General features: G+C 30.2%; 1 protein-coding gene across 2 annotated transcripts; it reads right to left on the bottom strand.

The window, feature by feature from the left end:
* Positions 1 to 134: 134 nt before the first annotated feature.
* On the bottom strand, positions 135 to 10,557 carry LOC116777587 (TBC1 domain family member whacked). Of its 2 annotated transcripts, none has more exons than XM_061526321.1 (7): positions 9,980 to 10,557; positions 5,362 to 5,483; positions 4,663 to 4,855; positions 4,207 to 4,390; positions 3,725 to 3,910; positions 3,314 to 3,546; positions 135 to 2,703 (listed from the first exon to the last, which is right to left on the bottom strand). In XM_061526321.1, exons 1-7 carry the CDS (start codon positions 10,102 to 10,104, stop codon positions 2,694 to 2,696), a joined length of 1,053 nt encoding a protein of 350 aa, XP_061382305.1. In that variant the 5' UTR covers positions 10,105 to 10,557; the 3' UTR covers positions 135 to 2,693. The 2 variants fall into 2 exon arrangements, with proteins under 2 accessions (XP_061382305.1, XP_032527111.1); XM_032671220.2 differs by having other exon boundaries at positions 3,725 to 3,919; positions 9,980 to 10,556.
* Between the last annotated feature and the right edge of the window lie 175 nt (positions 10,558 to 10,732).

Here is a 10,732-nt window from a genome sequence, read left to right as displayed (position 1 = left end):
TTGTTCAGACCGGGTTTACGTTATTTAGAAATATATCAGTTTAAATGAAGTCTCAAACTGGGTTATTATTTATATTAAAATTTTATCTTTTAAAGGAAAGGATACTTTAAAAGTAAAAAAGAAAAACAACAGTATATCCACTTGGCATTTTATTTATTTACAACACGAATATTGCGTTACATTGAAATCAGAGAAGTACAAAAATACTGTTAAGATCTATTCTGATTTAGGTACATTATGAAGAAAAAAATAAACAGTCTGAAAATACGGAATGTGGTGCTTATGGAATAACATCTGTGTGATCTCGTGATTTGGTCGCTTACATTTATTAAGTCGTCGCGTAGACAGCAATTATACGTTATTTAAATTATTAAAAAATAATAATAAAACTAGTATTCCATCATATACAAATTTTAGAAGTTCTAAATTTAAGATAAATATTTACTAATACAAAAGAAAACAATTCCTGGTGAAACATGGTGTTCAATTAAATAAGGAAAATGTTACGATACCAATATTTCTTACATATATTCGTAAAGGTTCTAAGAATATCTATTCCCATATTCAATATACGTATCAAATCAGGAAAAACATAAAAGAACAGTTGAGTTTATCACAACACCATGTATCACCAGCTAATATAAAACTAGTCTAGCAAATACGTAACATTAAATAAAAACCTAATCAAAAACACACAACACTCCAAACAACACGACATTTTGAAAATAAATTTACTAAATAAGCATTTTTATACATAACATTATATATCTATATATTGCAACAAGAGAAAAATCAATTATTACTATTGCATGTACAAGAACAATATATGAAATAAAGTGACCGCTATTTATTCCAAAGTAAACGTGCATCTATTCCCATATGTCTCACTAAATTATAATCGAAAAAATTTCAATAATATTATAATAAAAATATTATGCACCATTATACGCGATGCGTTTATATTTAACAGCTAAATCATAGCCTACATTCGAAGTAAGTGCTCTTAAAGCTAGAAACAGTGTGTATACAGGGTGTTTTATATATCTGTGAATGTGAACACATTTTTGTGTAGACATATATCTCTTAATCGGGAGAATAAAAAAAAAATTAATACAAAACGTTAAGTTAGATACTATATATAACCAGTTATATTTAATTTCAACAGCTTCATGAACATTTATAAATATTTGTAGACACAATAATCATCGTTGACTTCGAAACATGTATCATGCAGGGGAATGTGAGTTACCTAAATTATTATTTACCGATTTTATCTTCGAAGTAAAATTCATTAATCAAATAACAATAGGTATATATTATTGCATGTTTTGTGCCTCTACTTGTATAGTGCATTGTATTGACCTATTGGGCAGTCGCTGATAAACTATTACAGGTCTGTCAATGAAACATTTATAAAATGGTCCCACCCAATAAAAATACAATCGGAATGTGCTTATTGTAACCGTAATGATTATTTTATATAAACTGTCATCTCAAGTATCCTAGCATAAGAAATCCAAACTGCTGTGAGTCACAAAAATATATTAGCTATTAATTTATCAACAGAAGGCCAATGTCTTGTATCTAGATACAATATATTAATGTGATATTTGAATATAAAAATTTATAACAATATAAAAAACTGTATGAATCAATCACTATGCTAATTGTACTATCCGAATACAAAATGTTTTCAACCGTTACAATACAGAGATATGTTACTCGTCTTATCACAATAATTTATTAAAAGAAAAAAATAAAACATTATTTATTTACATTAAAAATATTTTAAATAAATGTATTTTTATCAACCGATATCATAGTTCTAAAATACTGTTGGATGTTTGTGTACCAAACATATATTTTAAGCACATCTTATCCTATCAGGGCGACTTTTATTTAACGATATAATTAAAATATATATGAAGGAAAAAGCAGAAATTAATAAAAAAAAAAAAAAGACTGGAATTCGAGTAAGTAGTCAAAGTATATCTAAAGTATAAAAAAATAAATAATCAAATACTCACGTGGTATTTTAAAAACAAACACATATTTCCGCTTGACATTTTTTTTTTTATTACCATGGAAATATATTCCATATTCGTCAATCTTATTGAATATGTATGTCCTATCCGGCACATCTCCTAACATTATATAGGCAGTTATAATTTATACTCAACATTGCGATTGGTAACTACAAAATTGAACCAACGTAATCACCGAAAAGACAACATTCAATACAAACATGCTATAACAATATTTATTGTCTCTCTATATATTTGCTCTCCGTTGCTATCACACTACACTCCTATACACAGGCTTAAGGCTTAATAATAAAGCCAGCGATCGCAGGTCAGCCATCGGTGTATACAATATTTAAAATGATGCATTTCTCCTAACTCACACCGTCACATTCCTACATTATTTTTGACATCAAACCAGCCTTTCGTTGTGTATAACATTTAGGTATCAAAATTCGTTTAGTACTACTATAATTATCTATCTATATCATAGTTCGTTTACAGCCATACAGATGGCAGTGTTCGTATCACTTCACTATTATAATGTTCGTTACTGTTCTTCATAATATTTTATTATATATTTTAAATCAGTTTGTGCACTCGCGCTTATAGTGTATGGAAGATGTCCCTAGCGTTATCCTTGGAATAACGCTTGTAGGAACACTCGCTGAATCAGCTGCCACTGAAATGGAAGAGCATAGTGTTTACATATTATTTATATTGTTAGGAAAACATTATTACAAGTTATAAAAATTGATTTCAAATGTTTTTTTTTTTTTAATTATTGAAAATTATATATTTTCTATGAGAATGATTCTAAACAAAAATAATATTGTTTACAATCAAACATTAAACACCATAAAGTTATATTGTTTGGGTAGCTAATGTAATTATGACGTTGTGTTCGGGACTTTTTTTAATAATTAAATTTAAAAAAAATAAGTTAAAGTGTTTTAAAAGAGGAGTGTTATTTATTTCTTTTAAATAACTATACATCACATATTCTATTGATATCAACACTTTTGTCCCATATAAAATTTCAACCAAATTTTTTTTCTTTCGTAATGTGTATTGCTGTTAGCCCTGAGACTTTTACAGCGTCACCGGAAGAGTAATTCAAACAGCAGTTTCACCAATATGTAGCAATAAAATGATCATTAATACGTATTCTTCCCAATTAGTGTCATCTAACCCTGAACCTGAACCTCCTTAAATACATACGTTCAAGGTAGTTTCAAAGACGCCATTAAATTTGCAAGCTATGTATGTTAAATAAACAAATATGTACAGACCTTCTATTGGCCATGGCTCTTCTCTTGGCTGTTTGTCGTTGATGTTCGAACTCAAAGTCTTCCTCTGTGAGTCCGAGTCTCTGCATGTGGTACATGAGGTAGTCCTCGCCGAGTATCGCGGGCGGTGGATGTCTCAGCTCCTCGAGGGTCTCGCAGAGCCCGGCGGCTCGCTTACGGACCTTGGCCGGACCTAGCGCTCCCGCTAGAATCACCAGCGCGGCCTTGAATAGCACCTGGAATGTAATATTTCTTTATGTATTATCATACTAATTAAGCAGTTAGACGTAAGCTAGATTATAATTAAAAAAAAAAACAGATATACTTGCTAGGAATGTAAAATATAAGGCAGTATCCCGATATATGTAGTGCTACATTTTCATCGAGATACCGATAAAAGATTTGTTTGGTCACCTTGACTCCCTCGCATAGGAAGCAATCCCAGACCCTGAGGAGGCTGTCCCAGGGTAGTGTCCTTGTGAGGGCGCACAGGAACCACTCTGTGGCGTACAGGACAGGTTCCACGCGGTGCTTCACCAGATGACGGTGGACGGCGGGCGCTGTGCGGCGGAGTAAAGCGTGAAGAATATCACCATCGCGCTGCAGCACCTGCAATACATGTGACACATAGAACTCTTTGTGAGGACAATCATTATCAACAATGGTAATTGTATATAAGAGCTTCACCGGAAGAGGAAGTGCTGATATCAGACCGCCAAAAATTATTTAGTAAAATAAAACGTATTTATAAAATAGGATCCATCTGGTAGACACTGCTGGAGCGGAACAAAGTCGTATTAGTTGAGCTGAAATTAGCACCTTACAACGTTCAAACGAAAGGTCTTTAAAGAATTAGAGAGATGGTATTAAATTGGACTCTCTTTATTCCAACTCACCTCCAGGCCGGGGTTATAATATCCGCTGAGGTATTTGTCGCTGATGCTGACGAGACACCAGAATGCCTGGACGGCCGGCATGTGCATGAGAAGGAAAGCAGCTACCGGAGCCTGGGCTTGGAAGTAACCAACTTTAGGGTTCAGCACCGAGTAAGCTTTGAGAACACAGAAGAGCTCTTGTTGCCTGATATGAAGGAATTTTAAAACTTTATTAATAATATTAATTATAACTCTTCATAATTTTTTTTCTATTAAATATTAATCAAACTGTCGTAGTTTCTGCTAGGACTTACTATATAGTAACTTTTCATATAATCCTCGTGATAAGATTATGATTGAAAGGAAGTAGCAAAGAAATGTGTAAAAATAAATTATACTAAGCAGTATATTAATACAAAAATAATAATAATAATCGCCCAGCTATGTAATCGAGCAGGATATAGGACACGAACTCACCCGAGCCCCTCCTCCCTAATGAACATCTCGTGGTACGGGAACTGTCTGTGCAGATCCTTGCGTATATCTTCCATACATTTAGGATCCCCGGGCGCTTTCAACAGCTCCTCATACTCGTCCGGATGTTTCTCCAGCAGGAGCTGACCACCACAGAGATACAACCAGGCCTTCGGTCGAACGGACGCCGGGATACCTGCATGAAATCATACACATATCACGTGATAAATAGTAAGAAGATTTATTGTCTCCGAATGTATTTTTGTAGACGAAACATTTAATTATCCATAAATTATGCAAAATAACCGGTCGTAAGGAATTTTAATACGAAGCAATGTTAAAAAAAAAAGTAAAAAAAAATTCTATGGGTATGAATATTGGTTGGTGGCTGTGAGGTAATCATTGTATGGGTTCTAAAATATATTTTGAATAAAAGAATTATAAATTTGTACTATCACGTTATACATCTGGTGTAAAGGTAATGTCTTATTGATCTGAACCGCAAAGTAATTGTTAAAAATGACTGTCTATTGCCTTAGTTCAAAATGCAATACCGTGGTTATCAAACCATTCTGTCACTGTTTTACGAATTGGTGGTCAGTTCACGTCTGAAGGCTTAGTAGTGACGTCATTAGAAAGCTGACGTGACGGGAGCGAATAAAGAATTTCCCTTTCCAAGTGAAATTATAATATAATATTCACCTTTCCGACACCTCTCGCGGACCTTTTTATAATTTTTGCTCATAAACGCCTCCCAGTTATTCAGCATTCGTAACCACTTTTGTTCTCGTTTCAATATTGTGCTCGGTGATAAAGTCCTTTTCCTGTGAATTATATTAAATACATAATTAAAAACATGCATTATGATATAAATATCGAAGTACAGATAGTTGTAATAATCTAAAAAAAATATTTAAAACGTTTTTATTTTAATTCATTATACAGTTACAAATAATTTTATAATTTAATGTATATATAATGCCTTACCAAAGTAAGTAATTATTCTTAAATTTCGAGCAATTAAATATGATTTAGGAAAAAACCATTTTATTATGTAACACCACAACTAATGTTGGTATTTAATTTGCTTTTTGATTTGATAGATTTCTTTTAATGAAGCAATTGAAAAACATAAGCATGAGCAAGTGTTGAGTAAAGGGATATGTGTATATATGTACCAACTTATATCTTTAAAGATGATTCAACTTGAATACCTCTTTCATTTTAATAAAAATCTATTTTAAAAATCATATCAATTTGGACTTTCTACTAAAAAAAAAAAAACAAACAGAAGATATTTGTGGAAAAAAATTATATATTAGGAGAAACACAAAACCAAACACGAATTCAATTCAATCTATAATAGATTCAACCTAAAAATATTATGAATATAGGCTTATCACTTATATCTGTTCGCGTTAAATTCAGATATCGCCAATCTTATTTCTTTACATAAAATAATGTTCAAAATATTTAAATTTACTTATGAAACTGATATTCCTATGCAAAATATGCATCAACGTGCCACGGAGCTATACATGTGACCTATAAACGAAAGCTAAATTTATCGCCTTTCCAGGTTACAGAGCTATATTCCGATTAGGTTCGCTGTGGAAATTCTCAAAGGAATGATTATCCTTAAATCTCTTCATACATTCAACAATTTTACAAGAATAAAGCGGACATCACATCAGCAGACTTGAACAGTTATCACGAGCCGCGTCCAATGTGTAACTGTTATCATATCTCACTAATCGATTCTCATACCTGTGATTCATGTTGCAATATTCAAGGAAATTATATCGGAATTTATATTAAAATAATATTTTATGATACAAAGTCGCTCTGATGGATTTATTAATAAAATTTGTACTATAGTATGATTAATAACGACTGTAAGTGGAAATACAAAAACAGTTGAATAAATACGATTACTCTAGTGAGTAATGAATGTTGAAATCATTTGACGAGTATTTAATGAAGATATATATATAAATATATATATTTCGACTTTCAAGTGTGTCTCAATACATAAAAAATATATAATTATGATCTATCTAGTCAATTAATAATTAGCAGTAAAACCTATTCATAATATAATAAATAATAAGAAAATTATTATTACGTCTCAATTAAATTCGATAATATAATTCCTATGCTGAGAGAACTGGGTAAAAAAAACGGCAAATTTGTCGTGAATAAAAACATATGTGTAAGTAAATGTAAAACGATCGTCTCCGTTTAAAATTAATTAGTGAAACTACACAAATAATTTCATATAGCGACGTAGATGGTTGAAACTATAATTATTATTATTTAATTAATTGGACGTATGAGAGCTTTTAATATTGCTCATACTCAATGGATTCCCACGGTGGAAAAAGTCATTACATCGGTTAATAACTCGCGGTGTTGCCAACATAATATTTTTTGCTTAATTAAGAAATCCCTTACATTTCACAAACTGAACACGTTGGACCGAAAATCTGTTTTAATCAAATGATGGCAATATAGGTTTGACGTAAAATCTGGCTGAATATGAAATCACGAATAAAGGATAAAGATTCTAACGAAATATATAGAAAAAAGTTCAGTTACCATAAATATTTTAAATATATATTTTTTTTGTATTTCAGAGTTTCCTAGCTTTTGGTGAATAAATCATAATATTTTTTTTAACGAACAAAATGATCAAATATCTAGAAATTACAATGATGATCGAAACAGCGCCCAGCTCATATAGTTTTTAGAGTCAATTTAAACAAAATTATTATTATTCTTTTATAAATGGAATTATTAGAATTACATAACTGTACTTTTGTATGAACTCATTAGTTATAACATATCTAATACCTTTTATCTAATTATGTAAAACATTGTCATTATAATCTTGTTGTATCAAAATAACAAAACACACACAATAAGAATTGCAAAACAAAGCTTTCACTCATTCGGTATGAGAAAAACAAACTGACTTACAAATAACAATCATGAATACAAACAGTACTAAAATAATCACTATATGCTATTGGAAATTTTTCTATAATAAACTTAGTCATTTTTAGTTCCTATCCAGAATAATTTTAGTTATATTCAATAGACAATAAGCAAAATCATGCAGATTATAAAAACGCATTGCACTTAAAAATTACATGAAATATTCGACCAAGGTCAATGAAATACGTACATTTTAATTTCATAAAATGTTCAATTGTTGCAAAAAGGGGAAGTTGTGAAACCTAGCCTTGTTTGCAGTTCCTTCAATATTGTGGGATTTTTTATTGGTTAAATGCATACATTTCCCTAATTACATTATAATTGCTGTTGAATGAAATTTTGTGCTATTTAAAATAAAACATCACAAGTCGCAAAAGTTCACAATAGCATGTTATTTATTTTTGCATAAAAACACTTCGACTACAGCATTTATTATCCGAGTTGTTATTGCTTGAGGTGCTTATAATTTACATCACACATACAAACACATAAAAGAATTTGTGTGTGTGTGTGTGAGTGTGTCATGTCCATGTTTTGACTTTGACTATAATAAACTTTTTGTTAGGTTAGGTATAAGTGGTTGTAGCAATAAGACATACTTTTTGTATCATACATCTCTAAAGAGATAAGAACATTTTTGATATATAGTGGGCAACTTTCTATTCTGTTTATTATCTGGAAAAAGTAACAAAATAATGTTTAATTATTCACACTACTAATCTGTGGATTGTTACCGCATTAATAAGCATAGATATGATTGCTAGCCAGACTTTTTAGCACAATTAGCACCAAATCTCAAAGAACTGCATTTTAAGATGTTTATGTGTATCACAAATTAATAGACAAGAAATAATTTCTAAATACATATACGGTTCTCAATGGAAAATTATAAAAAATTATGGAGGGGAACGATTTAAAAATCATAAAAGACTAACAGCATCAAAGACAATTAAATTAGAGTGATCATGAACTAAATTGGACAACATTGATTAAAGTAACATCTGCTCTTTTAAACTCCATATCATTTTACATGTTTCGTTCTAACAAAATCTTGTTCATATTGTAAACTGTATTTATTTTTTGAGTTAATTTTCTATATACCTACTATATATATTTACACTGTATATAAATATATAATTATAATCACATATCGAAAACACTGAGTAACACATTCCTGAAGCCCTAGGAATTATTGATAATAAGCAATGATGTTCAACAATGACATCATAGTTGTGAAGCTAATATTGAAATAGAAAAATATGTTAAATAACAAAGTGACATAAAAAAGGTAAACAAACACATAATAATTCTATTAAATCACTGCATACTAATAAGGTTTGATATATTCATTTAAGTGTTTTACTTACAATGGTTTTAACTATAAAATTAGAATATAAAAATGGCTTTTTTTTATAATTCATGTAAACAGTAAAGAAATTTATGAAATTAAAAACTTTTTGTAAGTTACAGTTGTTATCACAAATGATTGGATATGACATTTGTTATACAACATCATGAAAAATTAAATGTTTAAAAATTACTTAACTTGTCCGCAACCAGAACTAGGCCAACAACATCAATTAGTCTCTATCTAAGGCCAGTCCACATACTATTAGTGCTGTAGAACTCAAAGTAGGTGTGTGAGTAACCTTCAAATTGCCAGTAATTAGATATGGTACGAAACTGTATAATTGCTCACATTCTAATTATTTAGGAGAATGTTTTCTCACTGCCAGAATGAACTCTTTTTTTGTTTTTTGAGAATTCTGATAACTCTAGCGTCATTTGAATAATTATGTGAAAGTAAGGAAAGTTTAAAAGTAATATACTTTCAAATTAAAATATCAGTTGTGCTATTTAAATAAAACAGTTATTTGCATTACTTTTTTGGTTTCACTTATAAATGTATAACATAAATTGATTTTAATACTCAGTTATACAAAGTTTGTTTTTATTCGAGTTATAATTTGATAAAGATTTCGCAATGCAGTAGAATAAATTTGTTGTTTTTATGACAAAAGATGATAAAAGTATAAAGAAAATAGGTTAGTTTAAACATTCAAATGAGTTAATAACTACTCTAATATATAAAATATATTTATGGCCTTTGGTACTTTCTAAGTTATTACTCTGATTTTTCTGAGATTGACTATTTACAAAAGATTCTTATTTTTGATAACAATTGCAAAAAATGTAAAATAGGAAACAAATCTGTAGGAGTTGGTAAATGCTACCTAAGTATTTACAAATATTAAGCACAGTAACAATGTTTATTATCGTTATTTGATATATTGATTTGTTTCAAATAAAAAATACAACTTACGGTTCTGGACTATATTGGGCTCCGCCAAAAAAGCCATGTCTATCGGGTTGCGTAGTCACTGAAGAACATATCGAAGTATTATCCTGGTCACCTCCGACACTTTTGACACTTTTTTGTAGGGACATATTCGTATCTGAACGGATCTATCAATTATTTGGTATCAAACATCACAACAAACACTACATCAATGAAGGAAGGAGTGGGCGTGCGAAAAACATACAACTCTTCCGGATGTTAACGCCCGTATAAAAATATTAACAACCACAAAACTATTCGCCTCAGCTATGCGTTAAATAAAATAACAAGTTAAATTCCACAATGCATACGTAGACAAAACAAATATGGTAAGAAAACGTGCTATTATGCTGTAAAACAAATAGGCATTATTTATCACTTCTACATCAAAACTAAAACATCGTGTCCGATTAGAGACACAGACTGCAAAGAAAATGTTCTAGTTTTCGAACACTATATTGCGGTTTTACGAAATTATTGAATAATACAGTTAACTTTGTCTTACTTTTGTAAGAAACACAACTGAAATTGTACAATATATAATTTACTGTAGGCTGTGGCTGTCTAACATTACTAATGTCAATTGTATAGTACAGTACAATTGTTTTATCTGTGATGTGTCTAGTTTGTATAGAGTACATAAAAAATAGATATTAATAAGTATTTTACAAAGCTACTGTAACCAAAAGATATGTTGAATTTTATTATAACTTTTGTATTTGTAATACTATAATTATA

This window comes from Danaus plexippus, chromosome Z (assembly GCF_018135715.1).
Source record: "Danaus plexippus chromosome Z, MEX_DaPlex, whole genome shotgun sequence".
NCBI classification, from domain to species: domain Eukaryota; kingdom Metazoa; phylum Arthropoda; class Insecta; order Lepidoptera; family Nymphalidae; genus Danaus; species Danaus plexippus.
This window is presented reverse-complemented; position numbering and strand designations above follow the sequence as displayed.

Excerpts from the sequence above, each read along its gene's own strand:
- LOC116777587 (XM_032671220.2), bottom strand. The coding sequence starts at position 10,104 with ATGTCCCTACAAAAAAGTGTCAAAAGTGTCGGAGGTGACCAGGATAAT. Across the intron at positions 3,920-4,206 it reads ATTATAACCCCGGCCTGGAG|GTGCTGCAGCGCGATGGTGA; the intron begins GTGAGTTGGAAT and ends CATGTATTGCAG. Across the intron at positions 3,547-3,724 it reads TCCTATGCGAGGGAGTCAAG|GTGCTATTCAAGGCCGCGCT; the intron begins GTGACCAAACAA and ends ATTACATTCCAG.